This window comes from Polyodon spathula, chromosome 4 (genome assembly GCF_017654505.1).
Source record: "Polyodon spathula isolate WHYD16114869_AA chromosome 4, ASM1765450v1, whole genome shotgun sequence".
NCBI classification, from domain to species: domain Eukaryota; kingdom Metazoa; phylum Chordata; class Actinopteri; order Acipenseriformes; family Polyodontidae; genus Polyodon; species Polyodon spathula.
This window is the reverse complement of record NC_054537.1, coordinates 74,702,468-74,724,555: the sequence shown is the minus strand read 5'-3', so window position 1 is coordinate 74,724,555 and position 22,088 is coordinate 74,702,468. Positions and strand designations below refer to the sequence as shown.

Below are 22,088 nucleotides of genomic sequence, written 5' to 3'. Positions count from 1 at the left end.
TTTTGTGATTAGGTTATCTCTTCTGATGTCCTATTCGTATCAAAATCAGTAAAGCTAATAAAAACTTCATAAAACAACACACTCTTTGACTTTAGTTTTCTGCTGAATACGTCGAAATGTGTGCATATTTTATGAAGTTTTTACTGGTTCAAGCACTTAACTTTTCTTGAGTGTTCTAAGTTACGGGTACTGAAGCAACTTTTTAAATATCTGAGTATCTGATAATTATTATTATTACTATTATTAATAATATAGCTGCTAGTGTAAGGATTATTGCCCACATTGCCAAACAGGTAACACAGCAGTAACGACCCACGATGTCCTACTGAACACAAAAGGCAGAACAATTGTAGTATTTTTTTGTTGTTGTTTGTTTTTCTAATTGGTCTTCCAGTAGAGATCAGAGAACACACTGCAGATCTTAAACCCAAGTGCACTAGCGCTGACAAGTTTAAAAAGTTGGATGTTAACAATGAAAAAAGAATAATGACAGGCACGTTATTTAAACAATTATAGCAACACATGGCAACATGACACTATATTCTTCGGGACCTTGCTACTTACTCTTTAAGTTGCACAAAAATGAACAGCTGATTGCAGGAGTTTTTTCCATCTACTGCAGGAGATGGCAACTCCAGTCCTAGAGACACTTCACTGCAGGTTTAATATGAATAATTAAATGATGTATTTTAGGGCCTTGTTTGTGTTCCTGATTATATTTAAAAAGTAAGGATTTGAAGGGCCAATATTGACTTCCCGTACAAAAACAGAACAGATATTTTATTTAGTAGCCTTTAAAAATATGCAAGAGATTTTTGTAACTGATCTCCAACAGGTGCTGTGGTACCCCAGACATGGTCCATTTACTGCCAATGCAGAATGACTGGGATGACATTTTCTCTTTACCCTCAAAAATAGGTTTCTGGCTAAGGCCTGCCAAGGACAACAGTACATTGAATAATGTACCAGTCTTGGTAGTCATCCCCCAGGAAAATAATTTAAAATACAGAACAAAAGTTCCACCCAGTCATTCAGCATCGTTGGTACATTAATCATATTTCGAGTACCACTGAACCTGTTTCTCATTTAAATCCTTAGCATATTTTTAAAGAGGAGACAATGATCTATTCAGGAATACCAAGATATTTAGTAATCAAGCAGTCTGAGTGAAATCAGTAAACTCCCTATCCCCAGTTTTACTTCTTTTCTAGAAAAAGGAGAATATTCGGACATACCATTCTGCTGTGATATGTCTTGCTCATAAAAATATTTAGCATATTTTTAAAGAAGAGGTGATTATCTATTCAGGGATACAAAGGTATTTGATAAGTAAAGGGTCCAAGGAATATTTTAATAATTATAAAATAGTACGTTTTCAGGTTATCAATTACTTCTTTAATTTCTAATGATTGCTGAGCATCCTATTGCACCCTAATTCTCATTGGATATATAGCTGTTTGTACTTTAATTCTCTCTGTCTGTCTATCTATATCTATCTAATCTGTCTATATTTATCCATATGTCTGTCTGTCTATATCAGTATTTATATATAAACTGGTTAGTCATATAAAGATCTAAATAAAAATAAAAAAAATATGCACATATAGCTGAACTCTTTTTGTACACGGCGAATACAGTAATATTTACTAGAACTATTACAAATACCTTGATGATTTAAAATCATGTTTACTCACCATTAAAATATGATACAGTAATTATTCTTCTTTCTTATTTTATCTGTTAGATTTACTGTAAAAGACCCTATGTGTTCCCAAAGTGCTACTATAGATAAAATGAGACAAGGTTACAAATGAAAGTTATTTCATAAATATTTTCTGTTTGTTTGAAGTTGGATACACAGACAGAGAATGTGGCTATAAAATGTATCTGATATAAATAAATAAATAAATAAACTAAAACGTGAAATTGTCTTGTGAACACATATTGGATTTTACCACAGATTTTTCTGCTGCGTTGACTGATGCTACATGAAATGGAAGCCAAAAAGTTAAATTTAATGTGTGAAGGCAAATTAAATCTAGCATCCTGATGGCATGCTTGATATCTACATTTGATACCGGACTCTCTCTAATTATGTCAGGGATTTTCAAATGAAAGAGGTTGACCGCACACCTTCACTGGGCACCAACATCAAAACAGAAACTAATTTCAAGCCTTGTTAGATAAAATAAATAAAAAAAAAACACCTTTGTGTTGAAATGAGTTTTGATAAAATTCTACATGCATGGTTTATTGTTTTATGAACCTTCTCGGTTATCAAATGAGTCTGTTTGATTTAGGGAAACCAAAATGTCTTTTATGAAATAGGTTTGCTCAATAATGAGGAAAGATTAAGAAGCAAACAGCATGGGTTAAGAAAAACAAATATTTTTCTCTATATTTACAAAGGTTGAATATTAAATCTTTCAATCATCCCTGTTGGATTTATGGGGCTTGGGGTGCCACATGCTACCTGTTTTACCTTGTTTATTGCCCTTGTTTACTGAATATCATGGTGTCCCTGAGTTGATAATCATCTGCTCTACTAGTATCTGCAAAGGATTTTAATCAGCAAGCCTTCTTATTAAAATGTTATCCAAATTCTAGGAATGACAAATGACTTGTGATGTGATGATGATTAACCCAACTCAGACTTATTTTGGTATCCCTGAACAGACTATCTTAAAGATTATTCAAAAATATAGGCACAAGTGGCTTACCTAGTAAAAGTATGGCCATGTGGTGCACTGTGTGAATCATACATTCAAGGGAGCACAGGTTGGCTCAGGTTGGTGATCTTTCTAGCTGTTCTATAGGGAGTATTGCATTAGCTTTTGTGGGGTAGGAAGCCAGAATCGTCTTGGTCTGTTTCTCTTCATCTTGCTACAGTGGACCCTGCTGGCCAGGTATTCAGTGAGTTAAAAGCAGACAGCTGCAGGTCAGGTCTTTGTCCTCAAGGACAAAGCTTGCCAACACTGGCTATCGAGCTCCTGGGTGTAAAGAGTTGATTGTCTGGTTGTGTGATGGCACCCTCCGTTCTCCTGAACTGCTGTGGGAATTAGTACGATGAAGGAACTGGACATTCTAAATTAGGAAGAAAAACATGCTTAAATTAATCGTGAATGCACAAGCAAGATTCGTATTTATGGGTAACTTGCTCTTACAAGGAAATTGGTTAATAAAACAAACTTGAGGACGGTGAAATAAGACTAAATTCGTATCTGAAATCTGGCATTTGATCATAGTTTTTACTTGAACTTCTGTATTGTGTTTTTGGTTTCTTTTTTGTCACAACAGGTCTGTTTCAGGCTATACCTGTTAATGGTCTTGTATATTTTTTGATATAGCAAGCTTTGGAGAACAGTGGTCTGAGTGCTATACCAGTACAGTCCCATCCCCAAAACAGCACTGGGGCAAGGACTCTGGGGTCCCAGAGCCAATCCCAGGATGCTGCCACCTTCCCAGTACCAGCTGACCGGCTGGACCCAGACAAAGAATCCAGCTCAGAGAAAGTCCCTAGGAAAGAAAGGAAAGGGGTTTATAAAAAGCCCATGCAAATGCCAGGTAATATACACATTAATGCCTTTAATGTGACAAAGGAAATCAGCATTCAGAGTAACAACTACAAAAAGGTTTTCACCATATATCTGCTAGCCCAAAAAGCTGCACCCTTAGTTTCTAACTTCATGGTAAATTGCCAGATCTGAACAATATCTTAATATATTAATAATCAAGATATATTGTATGATTTTACAACACAGCAACATTGATAAAATTGCAAGTTTATAACACTTTTGAGAATTAATATTTAAATTAGCGAAAGCTGTTAGCTGTAGTTTAATAGTGGTTCGATGTAATAGTGCTTTCATTTGTGTTTATGTTCCATATAAAATTTAAATGCAATTTAAGGTGCATTTAATTTCGTTGCTAGTGTGTGACCTGACAAGGTTATAAACAAGCATCAGATATTGTAACTATATAACCCAGAGCAGATATACTGTTTGTGTGAAGTTCCAAAAACAAAGAAAATCAAGTTTTTAGAGTTTAAATACCACCTGAGCTTGTTACCTGTACACTGTGGCTAATCAAATTTGTATTAAAACGTGGAATAGGTGAAGCCGATATGCAATTCCATTCCTGAGTCATCAGCTAGCTAGTTTTGTGTTCACTTGTTTTACTTGACTTGTATCCTAGGTTCTATCCGAGAGGAAAACGGCGTCCGATGGCACGTGTGTCCTTACTGCTCCAAAGAATTTAAGAAGCCCAGTGACCTGGTGCGGCACATCCGCATCCACACACATGAGAAGCCATTCAAGTGCAAGCAGTGCTTCCGTGCCTTCGCAGTCAAGAGCACACTCACAGCTCACATGAAGACACACACTGGCATTAAAGCGTTTAAGTGCCAATTCTGCATGAAGTGCTTTTCCACATCGGGGAGCATGAAGGTCCACATGCGCCTGCATACAGGTACAAACCATTCAGAATCGTATTCAGTCCCATTATTATGAAGTAAAGAGATAAGTTAAAACTTTCCCCAAAGGCAGTTTAACTGTGGTGACACAGGCCATCCCCTTCTCCACCTTTGCTTTGATACCTGTCTTACACTGTTTCACTGTAAATAAATTAAGCAGTGCCGCTTGCAAACAAAATACCTACTTAACATTATAGTATTCTGGTAGAGATACTGCTCTCTGATTGGTCAATCACACATTCCACCCATTGAAAATGTTCACAATATAAACCATAATTGGAACCGCATCATAAAATATTAATAATGAAATATGAATCCGCTAACAGGTAAACAAAAACAAAAAGGATATCAGGAAATTCAAGAAAAATTCTCAAGTAAAATTAAAATCTAATAAAAATACACATGGGATTAATAGTTATTTCTGTTTGTAAAACAATAAATATAGTGTGTCACACACACACACGTACACACACACACACAACACCTCTCCTGCACATAATACTTTTAAACAGCCAAGTTCAGCCTTGACTTTTAATCAGTCAAGATCATTATGAAGAGTACCTAATTAGTATTTTAGTAAGAACAGTTGATAAATGCTGTTTTATAATCAAATGATGGTACTCCAGGGTGTTGTGATATGCTGAAATATCACAGGGGTCTGGGTGGGATAGAGACTCCGCCTACAAGGGTGCGGGTGGGTTAGAAACTCTGCCTGTAAGGGTGTGGGTGGGATAGAGACTCTGCCTACAAGGGTGTGGGTGGGTTAAAGACTTCCCTTGCGGCATCGCGCCTCATAACGCCCAGAGCCATTGGGATATTTCAGCATATCCCAACATCCTGTCAATCCATAAGTCTTAATGGTTTACTATAGTATATTGTAGTATTATATTTATTATGTTGTTGAAAACTGTAGTGTTTTGCCTACTACTATAGCGTCGCCCAAGACATCTGCCATGTTGCACTTCATCTTGATATAATTTTCTGTAAAAGTCTTTGACTCTCTTCAAAATCAATTTTCAGTTCTTGATGACAGTCCCATTCTCTTGTTTGATTGCTAAAATCTGTTTTTTCTTGACGATTAGTGTTTGTTTTGCTTTCTTCATGCTTCAGTTGTTTTTAATAGTTTTCTCTACCAATCTAAGGTTGAATGACCTTAATGTGCTTTCTTACTACCTTACAGAGCTCAATGTATTCAATCTTTGACTTCAGAGCTGCTGTTTGTTTAATTTCCCTTGTTTTCTTCATGAGGTCTTTTGTCTTTTTCCTGATCTTCTGGTCGCGTTTTGTACGCTGTGTCCCATTTAAAGAACGTCTTATCCGCCCTCTCGATCTTCCTTTTGTGCAAATGCCCTTTTAATTTATTTGTGTACAAAATGTATTTATTAAGAAAAAGCAAATAAAAACTGTGGAAAAGTTTTCCATCATAACTGAACAAAAAATAATTTAAACAGTGCTTTTTAATATATAAACATTCAACAGTAACATCACTTTATTTAAACAAGTTTGTAAATTATGAAAAACAAAACATTTCCAGTGTCTGGGAAATTAAGTACTAGAAAATACATTCTGTAATATCAATGCGAAATCAGCAAGTTGCTCACATCACAGCACAACTGTGCTTCCAGATTGACTTCACTAAGTCTGCTCCTAAGCTTTTATTTGAGAAGTTTCACTGTTGAAAACGTGGCTTCGCAAAGGTAAATAATTCAGCATCATCCTCCAGCAAAAACTCTCGAAACTGACGGTGATTGAGCACTTTAGAGCTAATGAAATTAACTATTTTCACTACTTTATCCATGAAGTCTGCGCACACAGACTTTCCTGGTGGACAATGCAGTGGAAAGCATTCAGCCGATTGCCTATGTGTAACAAATCCAGTAGGTGCTATCGCAGCAAAGGTGAGAATCTGACAGCAGAGCCTGACATTGCTGCAGCACCATCAGGCATCCATAATGTCTTTACCTCTGTTGTGATCTTTCAGCGGATATAAGCCAAGCATTCTTTCACGATGTCTGTGTCGCTGAGTGCCTTCTTCCCTCTCACAAGAATCCAACTCACTTTATTACTAGCCATCATCCCCAATTCACAGTCAATCAAATAACATTTCAAAGATCTCTTGTTGCTGTAAACTTACTTCAGCCTTAGAATCATCACTAGCACTCGTTTCTGCCGTCGGAGCTGAAGCTTTACCTCGAATTACAAATTTATCCATAGTTATGTTTTTCTTCTCTTAAATTCTTGCCACGTTAACCAATTGTAAACTGCTTTGATGCATTTGTCAGCTACCTGAGCACGTGCATACTGCTGTGACGCGTTAATCAGCTACCTGAGCACGTGCATACTGCTGTAATACGTTCATCAGCTACCTGAGCACGTGCATACTGCTGTAATACGTTCATCAGCTACCTGAGCACGTGCATACTGCTGTAATGCGTTCATCAGCTACCTGAGCACGTGCATACTGCTGTGATGCGTTCATCAGCTACCTGAGCACGTGCATACTGCTGTGATGCGTTCATCGGCTACCTGAGCACGTGCATACTGCTGTAATGTGTTCATCAGCTACCTGAGCATGTGCATACTGCTGTGACGCGTTAATCAGTTACCTGAGCATGTGCATACTGATGTGACACGTTTGTCGGCTAGCAGCTGCGCAAGTGTATACTGCTGCCTAGCAAGTAGTGACTCATTCATGCTTGCTGTGAAAAATCTGCCCAGCAAGAAGTGGGTCAGGACGACCCGAGTGCCGGAACAACAGAAATAAATATTTGATAAAATTCTAAATAAAGCGAATTAACAATGTTCCTGGGCCGCACAACAAAGCCTGAACGGCGGTTCCCAACGCCTGAACTAAAGCATGGAAAGTTGTTCCTGTGAGACTAATTCAGAGCTGTGCACTGAAAATTCCAGTGCATGCACTGCCTGCTGTGTGGATGAACAGGAGTTCAGGCTCCAGTGCTGTAAATTTTGCCCCTTTCATGAGTACCACATTCCTTAAAGATGTCTTTATTTGATGATTGGATACAAGTTGTGTCCATAATGGTGCCAAGAGTTGCCAAAAAATCTAACTCATTCTATACCTTGTGGGTAACATTTAGAGAAGATTTAGAGAAGCCAGCATTTCATTTACAATGTTTTATTGAAAATGAAGACTTGCAACGTATAATATCTCTCCTGTTTGTATGCTAGGAGTACAGATTAAATGGTTACATTTATGCTCCATATTGTTGCATAAGCTATGAAGTACAAACAATAGCAGTTTGTTTTGAATTTATATTTAATTGTAATCCATTTAAATTAATACAGGTTTGCAGATAGAACACTAAATAGAATCCACAGTTCCGTTAAAGAATAACACTACCATGAGTACCTTTGCTATTCAGAACATGACTGTTTATCAATTATGTTACCACATAAAGCACTGTGAGCTTATTAGTATGGTTTTCTATTCATGGAGTGAGTATTTATTTTTCAAGCTTTTTTTATTTCGGAAAATCAGCACAACACACACATGCATTCAAATTTAAATTTGATTATTTTTAAACTTAGCAGAAAATGGAACTGTTGATAAGACAAGATGACATAGTAATTAACTCACATACATAAATATATCCTGTATATGGAAGCACTGGAGATTAAAGCAACCTTTATACAGAGAGCAGGGGCTAGCAGTGACCTTGTGACTGACCTATACTAGCTTTTCTAATTGCATAGTGACATTTATCCTGGATTGTTTGGTGTTCTTTGGACTACTGTCAAACTCTTAGACTACCAAACTCTTTCCAGACTATTATTTTATAGTGCATGTTACTGACAAAGTACTAGAGTTGTTCTATTACTGTTAAAATGTTCATAAATCAAAATAAGACTGTACTAATATTTAGTCGGCAGACTTATTTTAATTTGGCAACGTACCTTTATACAGCATGCTCGCCAGTAAATATAGAGGAATATGTTAGTTCTCAATATTTTATTTTAGGTTGAAGGACTATGTTGAAACCCGGTCAAGACTGCACACTCGACATCGCTTGATTTTGCTATTTAATTTGCAGCAGAGAAAAAAAAAAAAGAATTTCAAACTGATTCAATTGTTTACTGACTTATTATTTTAGTTATAGTTCAATTTTCTTGCGGTCACTGTGTGTGTGTGTGTGTGTGTGTGTGTGTGTTTGTATATATATATATATATATATATATATATATATATATATATATATATTATATATATATATGACTATATATGAGGGATATAATATGTGAACTGACTTAGTGAACTGAACAAAGTTGGAAGGTCAATACGCTATGAGTGTTGATACACTGTCTGGAATGGCTTTATTGCTATTCTGTTGCAAAATCCAACTCTAATTGTTTATGTTCAAAACAAAGCAGTGTTAACTTAAATTAGCATTTACAGTGTCATGGCATGCAGCAAACATAACTGACACTGGATTAAAGCTCCTCAGCAGTCTGTATTTTTATTTATGTTTTTTACTCACTTAGAGGTGTAACTGCACTGAAGTCACAATATGCAACATTGTACATGTTATGGTCCTGGTTGTGAGAACCAGTGTTGTTAAAAGGGAACAATGATTTAGAGAGCAAGCATTTATACCATCTATAAAATCTATTTCAATCATCATACAAGTCGCTATATTCTGCCTTTTGAATGTGTCATGATACACACATCTCTATTACAAGTATATCATGTAAAGGACTCCTACTGAGGACTGCATCATAGTGGAGAGAGCAGCTGCTAGGTGATAAATGCTAAATGTAAATGCCTTCTTAACATGTCAGATCATTCAGTAGTGTCATAAAACAGAAACGTGAAAGAAAAATCATATTCAATTGTTATTTCAGATTTAAATTTAGAGATTTTAGCTAAGTTTTAATCATTTTTTTAAATTTATTTAGTTACATTATTCCCTATAATCCATGTCTTATTTATTTCATAGTCAGGTTTATTTTTCTGGTAATGAGCCTTTACCACAGAATGAGTTTCTGTATGTCCATGCATTTTAAAACTTGTAACTTTGAAACTGGGAATGTTCAGGCTAACTCCTTTTTCATTTTGAGAGTTTCAGAAGATTAGTTGCTCACAGCGAGGCAGTCACAGGAATATATACAGTACTGTGCAAAAGTTTTAGGCAGATGTGAAAAAATGCTGTAAAGTAGGAGTGCTTTCAAAAATAGACATGTTAATAGTTTATATTTATCAATTAACTAAATGCAAAGTGAGTCAACAGAAGAAAAATCTAAATCAAATCAATATTTGGTGTGACCACCCTTTGTCTTCAAAACAGCATCAATTCTTCTAGGTACACTTGCACAAAGTCAGGGATTTTGTAGGCTTATAGTCAGGTGTATGATTAAACAATTATACCAAACAGGTGCTAATGATCATCAATTCAATATGTAGTGTAACAAAGATTGCGCAACTCTCACGGTTCGTTGCCCCTTTCAGAAGTAGACCCAGGAAACAGAAATGGATTTTTATGGTGCTTGCGCACATTTTTAATAAACACGAATCAAATAAACAAAACGGAAGCAAAACCTAACTCAGTTTTGGAGCTCTGACTATACACCAACAGGTCCCTGACTAACATGCAGGACGGCTAAGCCGTTTACCTGTTACCAAACACAAAAACCACACAGGTTTCACACAGCACTTCACATTGACTGCTCGGAAGCAGACCACACCTTCTGCCTCCCTCCACTCAACAGCCCTGAACAGACTGGCTGTATCCTTTAAATAACCTGCACCTGGCTCCAATTTACAATTAGCACCAGGTGCAGGGGATTACTAAACAATAAACTAATACAATTAAGACACATTGCATTCTCACATGTTTTAGCAGGGAAGGATTTTATCCCCCTCCCTGCTATCTTACAGTAGGTTGAAACACAATCATTAACTGAAACAGAAAAAGCTGTGTAGGAGGAATAAAACTGGGTGAGGAACAGCCAAACAGTTTACTGTCAAAAGTCATACACCATGGCAAGACTGAGCACAGCAACAAGACACAAGATAGTTATACTGCATCAGCAAGGTCTCTCCCAGGCAGAAATTTCAAGGCAGACAGGGGTTTCCAGATGTGCTGTCCAAGCTCTTTTGAAGAAGCACAAAGAAAGAAACGGGCAACGCTGAGGACCATAGACGCAGTGGTCGGCCAAGGAAACTTACTGCAGCAGATGAAAAACACATCATGCTTACTTCCCTTCGCAATCGGAAGATGTCCAGTAGTGCCATCAGCTCAGAATTGGCAGAAAACAGTGGGACCCTGGTACACCCGTCTACTTTGCGGAGAAGTCTGGTCAGAAGTGGCCTTCATGGAAGACTTGCGGCCAAAAAGCCATACCTCCGACGTGGAAACAAGGCCAAGTGACTCAACTATGCATGAAAACACAGGAACTGGGGTGCAGAAAAATGGCAGCAGGTGCTCTGGACTGATGAGTCAAAATTTGAAATATTTGGCTGTAGCAGAAGGCAGTTTTTTTGCCGAAGTGCTGGAGAGCGGTACACGAATGAGTGTCTGCAGGCAACAGTGAAGCATGGTGGAGGTTCCTTGCAAGTTTGGGGCTGCATTTCTGCAAATGGAGTTGGGGATTTGGTCAGAATTAATGGTCTCCTCAATGCTGAGAAGTACAGGCAGATACTTATCCACCATGTAATACCATCAGGGAGGCATCTGATTGGCCCCAAATTTATTCTGCAGCATGACAACGACCCCAAACATACAGTGAAAGTCATTAAGAACTATCTTCAGCGTAAAGAAGAACAAGGAGTCCTGGAAGTGATGGTATGGCCCCCACAGAGCCCTGATCTCAACATCATCGAGTCTGTCTGGGATTACATGAAGAGAGAGAAGCAACTGATGCTGCCTAAATCCACAGAAGAACTATGGTTAGTTCTCCAAGGTGTTTGGGCCAACCTACCTGCCGAGTTCCTTCAAAAACTGTGTGCAAGTGTACCTAGAAGAATTGATGCTGTTTTGAAGGCAAAGGGTGGTCACACCAAATATTGATTTGATGTAGATTTTTCTTCTGTTCACTCACTTTGCATTTTGTTAATTAATAAATATAAACTATTAACATGTCTATTTTTGAAAGCATTCTTACTTTAAAGCACTTTTTCACACCTGCCTAAAACTTTTGCACAGTACTGTGTGTGTGTGTGTGTGTGTGTGTGTGTGTGTATGTGTGTGTGTGTGTGTGTGTGTGTGTGTATATGTATGTATGTGTGTGTGTGTGTATATATATATATATATATATATATATATGTAATAATATATAATATGTATATATAGTAAATAGATATATTATATCTTATATTTTTCTAAACGCAGATTGCGTAAGTACATGGACACTTAAGTAACACAAGAGGCATCATGTTCTTAAGTCACTTTATAACTGAATAATTCTGTGACATTTTAAATTCCATTTTTGTTTGTAGATTAGCATTTTCTACAGTAATTAAGATGAGTGTTTTTAGTTTGTAATTCAGCAATGAAGCAACACTTCAAACACAAAATAACACAAAATAAACAAAACAAGTCTTGATCTCAGGGGACCCTCACCCTGTCAATGCCCCTTTTAATATAATTGTGCTGAAGATCTTTTTCTACCTTGTTTGTTTTCTGAATTCTTGCTTTCTGGTACCCTATCACTTCATGTGCAGCAGCTTCACTGACATGTGTGCAGTACAAGAGTGTGAGGAGTTTATCTTGCACAACCTCATGAGAATTGCACCTTTCTTGCAATCTTTTATCTTGCAGAGGGTTTCTAAAAGCCTAGGGAACACACAATGGTCCCTGCTACTTTGTTCCCTCCTGTACCCTTTGAAGGATATGTGTAAATAGAAGTGTATTTTAAACTGGAAGAAATATGTTAGAAGTGCATCTCAAAGTGAACTTTTCCCTCTAGTGAAAGTGCTTCTTGCTTCACAGTTTGTGCAGTTGTGCTTCATCAGTAGAGCTGTCTTGTTTCTTACTTTATTCCTATTTTTTGCGTAACATTCAAAGCCACCTGTTTTACTTTATGATTCTGATATTGTGTACCTAGTTACCCTTTTGTTTTTTTCTTCATTTTCCAAGGTGTGAGACCATTCCCATGTCCTCACTGCGAGAAGATTTTCCGTACCTCAGGGCACAGGAAAACCCACATTGCTTCCCACTTTAAGAATATTATGGCGAAGAAACAGAAATACCCCCGGAAGCCTCAGAAAGTACGAGTGGTGAAGAACAATCTCCCAGTACCAGATGTTCCTCTTCAGGAACCCATCCTCATCACTGACTTGGGTATGTGTGCTGTATGTTGAGATTAGTCCTAACAGGGAGGTTTTTTTTTTTTCCCCCTCTGATCTGTTCCTAGACTTTGATGCTTTTTTATTCTTTCTATAAATAGAATAATTTAAAGCTTTAAGACACACTTTTATTGTTGCTTCTGTTGTCGATACAGCAGAATATACAATGCTTCAGGTTGACACTTCATAGCTGTCCTTTACAGCCTGAAGATATCTAAACATGCAGTCAAAACAGTGGTAGATCACAAAGTCCCGCATAAAAGATTAATTCTCAAACTGAACGCAGTAGGGATTCAAGGAAATGCATGCACATGGATTAGGGAGTGGTTAACATGTAGATAACAGAAATTACTGATTAGCGGAGAAACCTCAAAATGGAGCAGGGTAACCAGTGGAGTACCAAAGGGATCGGATCACAAAAATAGGAGGAGTGGCAAACACTGTTGCTGCAGTAAAGGTCATTCAAAATGATCTAGACAGCATTCAGAACTGGGCAGACACATGGCAAATTACATTTAATAGAGAAAATTGTAAGGTACTGCACACTGGAAGACACTAAAATTGAAGAAGGAATCTATGAAAAAGACCTAGGCGTTTATTTTGACTCAGAAATGTCATCTAGACAATGTGAGGAAGCTATAAAAAAGGCCAACAGGATGCTCAGATATATTGTGAAAAGTGTTGAATTTAAATCAAGGGAGGTAATGTTAAGACTTGATAATGCATTAGTAAGACCTCATCTAGAATATGTGTTCAGTTGTGGTCACCTTGTTACATAAAGGGTATCGCTGCTGTAGAAAGAGTACAAAGAAGAGCAACCAGAATTATTCTGGGTTTAAAAGGCATGTCATATGCAGACAGGCTAAAAGAATTGAATCTATTCAGCCTTAACAAAGACGACTATGCTGCAATCTGATTCAAGCATTCAAATTCTAAAAGGTATTGACAGTGTCGACCCAAGGGACTTTTTCGACATGAAAAAAGAAACAAGGACCAGGGGTCACAAGTAGAGATTAGATAAAGGGGCATTCAGAACAGAAAATAGGAAACCCTTTTTACACAGAGAATCATGGGAACCTGGAACCAACTCCCCAGTAATGTTGTTGAAGCCGACACCCAGGGATTCTTCAAGAAGCTGCTTGATGACATTCTGGGATCAATAAACTACTAACAACCAAACGAGCAAGATGGGCCGAATGGCCTCCTCTCGTTTGTAAACTTTCTTATGTTCTTACTCGAGATATTACCACATTATTGCAGATTTGCAGGACATTATCTCCTGTGACAGAGATGTTAATTAAGATGCACCCTTATATATGGGACCACATATCCAAGCTCTGTGTGCAGATAGTACAGTAGTCCATTCTGACAGGTTACATCTTCCCACAAAATGTGGCGTCCGACGTATAGCACACTGGTCTTAGCATGGAGATGCATTTCTGAAAAAATGCTTGCTTCTGCCAGAATAAACCTTTAAAAGGTCATATGTTGATATATTGATATGTATGGGATCTTGAAATGTAACTCTCTCCTTTTTTTTTTTAAATCAAACACTTTCTAATAAATAAAGTTCATATGTACTATAAATATACTTAACTACAACAAGTATTGAACAATCTTGCATGGAAATATCTTTTTTCATGTTCAATGCTCCTGAGTGAATAAAATACAATCTACCTTGCATTTATTCGAATCCAACGAAAGACTACCTGGGCTTATCACGCTGTTCCAAATGATTCTGTGTTACTAAGAAGATGTGGCACTTGATCGAGTTCTGCTGTTATGCATAGGTGTCATCATTTTATACTGTGTACTTGTTATATAAAAATAACACTCCATTAACGTTCATGGAGTGCTTTGTTTATTTAAGGATTGCAATAATAAACCCACTCTTCCTTTTAGAGGGCTCATCATTATTCTGCCATCCTCATTTGTGGAATAACTAGTACTCCATTAAAATTCAATGATTATCCTCTATATGACTAAGGCTCAATCCAGACACTGTTCTCAAGGGGCAAGGTTTTCTTTTGAGGAGCTTTAGAAATTCATACCATAGATTCATACAATAGATTTAAGGTGACCTTTGATTTCAGTCTTCTTTGTCACAATATCAGTCATTTAGTATGCATGTTGCTGAGGTGAGTTTGTTTGAAAAATACAGGCGGTTCCATTCTGTAACATGGAAACCTGACCTAAAACGATAAAAGGGCCAACAATGTTTTGTTTCTTTTTTCCACAGGTCTTCTACAAAACCAAAACCCTCGTAACCATTTTACTTTCCCGTATTATTCAAACATAGTTGACAGTGAAAGGCCTTATAAATGCCCTTACTGCAACAAAGCATATAAGAAGTCCAGTCATCTCAAGCAACATGTCAGGTAAGATAACCGCAATAAGGGAGAAATAGCAAAAAAGACTGAAGAAATGGGGTGTATCCTTAGATCTGGTTACTCTCCTTAGAATAATGCAATCATAGCAATATAAAAAAGCAGTTATATTACTTTTATTTTATTGTATCTGTAGAAAAGCCTAGGCAAGTAAAATATTGATTTACAGCCATTTCAGGTCATATTGGAATTACTATTTTTATTTTATTTTCTGTGTGTCTAAGTTTACAGTGCATTATCTAACACTGGAAAATGGCTTGCAGATGTAGTGTGCAAGGTATCTTTGTATTTGGACTAGTTTAAATTGTAATAATAAAATACCTTGTTTTGAATTCAAGTCATGTAGAACCTGACCTTTATTGGAATAGTCAGACTAGACAACATTTCTAGTGGATACAAAGGAACAGTTTTATTAAAAATAAAACAAAATAAAGGAAAAATTAAAGGTGCAACAACTAAACTAAGATAATACAGAAAGGAAGAATTAAATAAAATTCTTCCTTTCCTTTTCAAACATGACATCCCCGGGGGGGGGGGGGCGGGCGATTACTGATTCAACGCTAAGCGATTAGTGATTCAACGCAGTCTATGGGAGTTTCCCTTAAGTTTACAACTTCATTCCTAACAGCTTTTTAAGACAAAGGTTAGTCTTAACAGGGGCATCGTTAGTAACAAATCAGAAATATTTACTTTCGTCAATATATGTAGTTTTAGTTCAGAAGGCAATTCTCTTGCGAGATGGACGCTCTTTGCGTCCAGACAACCTATCGATAATTCTGTTATCAAGACAGCTAAATTTGGATTTTAGCTTCTATGTAGAATGATAATTGCCTTATCAAACTCACATCAATTTGTATAAATCACAAACAAACAAATACTATAGTGTTCATTAACTCGAAGCATGATTTGAAGGCAATAATACATTTATTGCATTCCACTTAAAAACAACACACATGAATTTTACTTTAAGGTCTGCTTATTCTCGAGTTCATAAGAGGATTAAAACACTGCTCCTTGAATACTTAACGGACTTGCGCTGCCTCCTCCAGCCGTTCTGTGTCTTCAACAATACAGGCGCTCGAAGGCTGTCCTGCTGGCAAGGACAGGTCCAAGTTCCGGGGTCTGCCTTCCTCGTGTTTCATCTTCACTTTAGGGTACGAAAGAAATGTCTTTGCAAAGAACTACAGTCATTTAACTATTTAGATATTCCACTGAAATAGCAATTCCTCCACAAATATGTGCATTGTTCATCCAGTTATGTCTGGGATATTCCACCGCAGACTCCGGCACTGCTAGTTCAATATATTAAATATCGACTTCAAATGTTCATCCAACTCTTTCTCCGGTGATCAATCAGGGCTAAATTACAGATTTGATTACAAGTACTTTCAGGATTTTAGACGTCTTACACAGCGGACTCCCACACCAAGGCAAGCACTAGAGTAGTTATCTCATATTAGAGTGTCGGAAAATGGTATCTCTGTTCCAGCTGGTTGCAGGCTGGATCTCCAGATGGTCACAGTTCAAAGACTGGTTTGTGTATCAGAACCTTGGATTTCGTGTCGGGAGCCCTGTTTGAGTGTCGTGCTCATACTTTTGTAATGTTCTCTTTACCCCCTGTGATTGGACAGTTTGGATATTTTGGGCGGTGCCTGAGCCTACGTGTAGTGTTTTCATTGGTTGTTCTCGTTCTGACGCAGCCCCTTGTTTTCCATCGGTCCGCTATTCCACCCCCTGTAGCCTGGATTTATGTGATGGACCGGTTCCTGTCTAGGTGTCAAAGCACCCAGTGACCCAGAACTGTCTGGCTTGTGCGTCGAAAGAGTCATTCAGAAATCGTGAAGATAAGCCATGTGTCAATGTTTAGTTTACAACTCTTTTTAAAAGCATTCTTTGTCAGTGGGGGAGTTTGTGACCAGAAACCAAGTAGACACAAAGAGTGGCTTAAAATCCACCTCTATATATTTCAGTTTTGTTACTTTCATACACAGAATGATATTATGACCCAATCTGACGCTACACAGATGTCCTTTAATTTGATTGGTAAATATGAAGCCCCTATTCTCTGGCAAATGACCTCAAATGTTATCTTTCAAACTATGTTTTCATAATTCAAATTAATCTGCTGGAAACTATGCACTGGTATATACAATATTAATTTATGTAAATTATTGTTTTTCTGCTTGATGAAAGAAAATCTCTGTTTTGGTAAACGCCCTCTGAATATTGTCTTTCAGTGTAGACTATAGTAAAGTGCTTGTTTGCAATCCTATATATTCAGTCTATCTTTTTAAAATGTATAATAAAGTTTAAAAAAATTGAGAATAGTGTTTGGTGTCAGCGGCAATACAGTAACCATAATAGCAACAGACTCCAGTTTGAAAAACAAGTTGTGGAAATCAGACAACTGGATGCAGACTGATTACATACAGAAACTTTATTTCAGCACCATAATAACTTCTCTATAGTGCAGAGTGGCTTTGAATAAACTTTATGAACACATGGTGAACAAGTTTTCTGTGTAAGCCCACATAATAAATAAGTACATTTAAAAATAATAGAGTAGTCAGTGGACTTGCCAACTTTCTTTTTCAACCATTCTGTCCTGACTCTGGAATAGATGGATGATATCACCACAAGCTACAAAGTACAAAACTCTTTTTTTTATAGATAAGAAATGCAGTTAATATATTTGTTCTGAAACAAGAACAATTGCAGTATTCAACCATTGCTGTGCACCACATTAAAGGTGCAAGCTGTTTGTCAACAATACCAGTACATTTAAAAAGCAAGTCACATGCAAGCAGTTTTAGTGAACCCTAATGAAATGTAATTATTGAAAGAAGTCTTATGCAAGACTCAAGTTAGGCAGGTAAGCAATTCTACCTTAAGGATATAACTAGTAGCTATACTGCATATTTAATTTATCAGTAACTTTTCCACCTCTTTCACTTAAATAAGGATGTCACTCAAATAATTTCTTTGTCAGGTTAGGGATTTATAATAGGCAGAAGATGGATTGCTTTTGAGTTCTGTTTAATTTATTTTGTGTAGACTTGTTTAAAAAAAAAAAAAGTTCTATCTTTGTGAATTTTATATTTCCATTACGTAGTGTTTTCATAACAGCAATATATATATACAGCAATATATATATATATATATATATATATATATATATATATATATATATATATATATATTGGGAAATATTTTTAAGAAAAATAAAAAACTGAAATATCTTGCTTGCATAATTATTCAACCCCCACACATTAATATTTGGTAGAGCCACCTTTCGCTGCAATAACAGCTTTAAGTCTTTTGGGGCAAGTATGTACCAGCTTTGCACACAGTGTCGGAGTGATTTGCTCCAGGTTGTTCAGGTTGGTTGGACGACGCTTTTCAAATAGTGCCACAGATTCTCAATGGGATTGAGATCAGGACTTTGACTGGGCCACTGTAGGACATTCACCTTTTTGTTCTTGAGCCACTCCAGTGTTGCTTTGGCCTTGTGCTTGGGATCATTGTCCTGCTGAAAGGTGAATTTCCTCCCAAGCTTCAGTTTTTTAGCGGACTGAAGCAGATTCTCTTGTAGTATTTTCCTGTATTTTGCATTTACACTTAATATGTCATTATATGATATATGTACTCATATAAGCTGATAATCATAAGTGAATTGCATTCAGAAATTTTATTTTTAAATGAAAATGTAAATCTTGTCAATTTCAATTAAATGATCACCCAAAGCAAGGGGATTTCAGTCTGAAGCCCAAGTCAGTTAAAAGTCTGAAATGTGTATAACACTGTGTTAGAACACTGGCCTAAATTAAAAAGTGTCTTCGTTAGATGTTCCCAGAGTTAACTAGCATGTTACCTAATTAACCTTTTGTCAACAATTATTATTAACAGGTGACGCTCCATGATTACTATAAATATAGGTAGCATAGGCACAAGTTTGTCATTCCTGAATATAAGGGAGCAGAAAATGGCAAAATACGCTCAGTTGAGCAAAGAAAAAAGACTGTAATTACTTTAAGAAATGAAGGCCAATCTAAGACAAATCGCAAGACCTTTGCAAGTGTCTGTAACTGCTGTGGCCAAGATCATCAAACGATTTGAAGAAACTGGTACTCATGAGGACCAAACAAGGTCAGGCAGGCCAAGGGTGACCTCAGAATCAGAGAACAAGTTAATTTGAGTCACAAGTCTGCGAAACCAGCCATTAACTGCCACTAAAATACAAGCTCAGCTAGATGCTACTAGAAGTACAGATGTTTCAACATCAACTGTTCAGAGGAGATTGCGTGAAGCTGGCCTAACTGGAAGAATTGCTGCAAAGAAACCATTATTAAGAGTGCAGAAGACGAGGAAGAGAGTTGCCTGGGCCAAAAAACACAGAAACTGGACGTTTGAGGAGTGGAAGTTGGTCTTATGAACGTCAAAATTTGAAATATTTGGGTCCAACCGCCGAGTATTTGTTAGACGCAGATAGGGTGAGCGCATGAGTTCAGCATGTGTGGTTCTCACTGTCAAGCATGGAGGAGGCAGTGTATGGTCTGGGGTTGCTTTGCTGGTGACAGAGTTGATGATCTTTACCAAATCCATGGCAAGCTCAACCAGCATGGCTATCATAGCATACTTCAGAGACATGCCATTCCATCAGCATTACGGCTAGTTGGGCAGTCTTTCATTCTTTAGCAAGATAATGACCCGAAACACACCTCAAAGTTGTGCAAGAACTATCTGGCGAAGAAGGAAGTGAAGGACAACTCAATCTAATGACCTGGCCTGACCTCAGTCCCATAGATCTGGCCTGACCTCAGTTACATAGAACTTGTATGGGACGAACTGGACAGAAGAGTCAAAGCAAAGCTACCCACAAGTGCCCTACATCTCTGGGAATTGATGCAGAAGAGCTGGGAAGACATGTCGGGTGATTTCCTGCTGAAATTTGTTAACCGAATGCCTCGTGTTTGTGAGGCTGTTATTAAGGCAAAGGGTGGCTATTTTGAAGAATCCAAGATTTAGAGACAATTTTCAATTTTGATACTCCTTATGTTTTGTGTGTGTGTGTGTGTGTAAAATCTCGAGAATGATTTGTAATTTGCAGAACTATAGTGATCCCAAGAATGGACATTTTATCCAAGCCATCATCGCACAACTAGAAAATTTGAGTTTTTAAGCATTTTCCATTTGTTTTGCAAAACACCCATATTGCTGCCAAAATCAACCGTGTTTTGCTGGTGTAAAGTGGGACTTTAGCAGTCACTAAAAATGTGGCATATGTAAAGAATGGTTTTCACCTGCCGTTTTGCACCCACTATCAAATAATCAGTTTGCCATCATTAATCCATTTAATCTATATTGAAAGGTATCTGGAATACTATGCGGGTGCATTCATGTAATGAAATATAAGGATTTTTCATCACCTGGTTGACTGTTCTCCTGGTAATTGACATTCTCCACTATAGAGGACCATATGGCCACTTTGTTTGGCTGAGGCTTTTCCAGATAACTCAATTACATTCTGAGTGATCTCAGCATAAAAAGACTCTTTGGTGCCCTTACATATTTTTTGTATGGTTTGATTTTCATACTCCACAAATCTCATACAGCGCATACTAGCTCGATGCACAGGCGGTGCTCATTGCAACCTTTATTATCATGATTGCAGCTCATTATTTGTGCATTTTGAGTAATGTGCATTGCTCTTAAGCTTACATAAGCTGCAGTGCAAAATTATTAATTGCCTGGCCGCTAGGCAATTTGGATTTTGCAGCCGCAATTGTTTGCACTGCGCCTAGCCTTACATCAGCCCCATAATGCACGTCACACTCACATAGCCACGAGTAATTTTGCAATTAAAGAGACAATTTGTCCATTCAACGTGATGCTTGTAATTCCAGAAATACATGCTGATATCAGAACATAAATACAAAAGTGTAAAAAATCCCAAAAACTAACAAACTAAGAATTGCACACTGTCTGGAGAGGCATTTTTGGGGAAATGAAAAAAAAGTATTGTGTTTTTTGTCTGGATATTGCATATGTTATATTAAGCTCTGGGGGACTGATCTTGCAATAGTAAAAACAAAAATTGAAAAGCAAGATAAAGCTTGTATTAATCTCTGATGCATGATTGAACATGTTAAGCATAATCATTGAACAAAACTAAACAACAGGTTTGCATTCCTTTGAGACACTAGTTAAGACAGCACACCTTACCACAAGATTGAGGTGCGTGAATGCTACATTGTGGAAAACACTATTTACTCTTTCTGTCTTTCTCCAGATCCCATACAGGAGAACGGCCATTTAAATGTCTCCAGTGCAGTAAAGGTTTTGCATCTTCAGGGGTGCTTAAAGCTCACATTCGGACACATTCCGGACTCAAGGCCTATAAATGTTTGATTTGTGACAGCACTTTCACCACCAGTGGCAGTTTAAGGCGTCACATGGCAACCCACAGTGACCTACGACCCTACATGTGTCCTTACTGTCAAAAGACTTTTAAATCCTCCCCAAATTGTAGAAAACACATGAAAACACATAGGTAGGTGGTCATCATCGGCTATTTTAAATTAACTAAAGATTAAATTAAGTAAAATTGTATAAATTCCTGTATAACTACCCAACACTTACCTCTATGTGATTAACTGTATTAACTTTTTTTGTTTTTATTTATTTTATTTTTTTTTCTATTTTAAACCTTTAAGTTGTTGGGTCTTCGATTTAAATTTCAGTTACTATTAAGTTTCTGTTTAAGTTTTAAGTCTATTGAAAACATGATTGCCATGAAACTAGACTGGCACATTTTGTCGTATAAAAGGTTTTAGGAAACTACATACTAAGGTTTCTGTTTCTGCTCCTTTTTGAGAAATAATCTCATAGGAACTGAAAACCGGATAAGACCTTAAATATTTCCTCCAAA

At 37.2% G+C, this 22,088-nt stretch overlaps 1 protein-coding gene across 3 annotated transcripts in view; it reads left to right on the top strand.

Annotated features, from left to right (window-relative positions):
* LOC121314847 (zinc finger protein 236-like) overlaps window positions 1-22,088 on the top strand; it is a 93,260-nt gene that overhangs the window by 15,008 nt on the left and 56,164 nt on the right. For all 3 annotated transcript variants that reach the window (XM_041248561.1, XM_041248560.1, XM_041248562.1), the window contains exons 9-13: window positions 3,348-3,564; window positions 4,195-4,467; window positions 12,565-12,768; window positions 15,013-15,151; window positions 21,450-21,710. In XM_041248561.1, coding sequence (XP_041104495.1) covers window positions 3,348-3,564; window positions 4,195-4,467; window positions 12,565-12,768; window positions 15,013-15,151; window positions 21,450-21,710 — 1,094 coding nt within the window. The remainder of the gene's footprint in view (window positions 1-3,347; window positions 3,565-4,194; window positions 4,468-12,564; window positions 12,769-15,012; window positions 15,152-21,449; window positions 21,711-22,088) is intronic.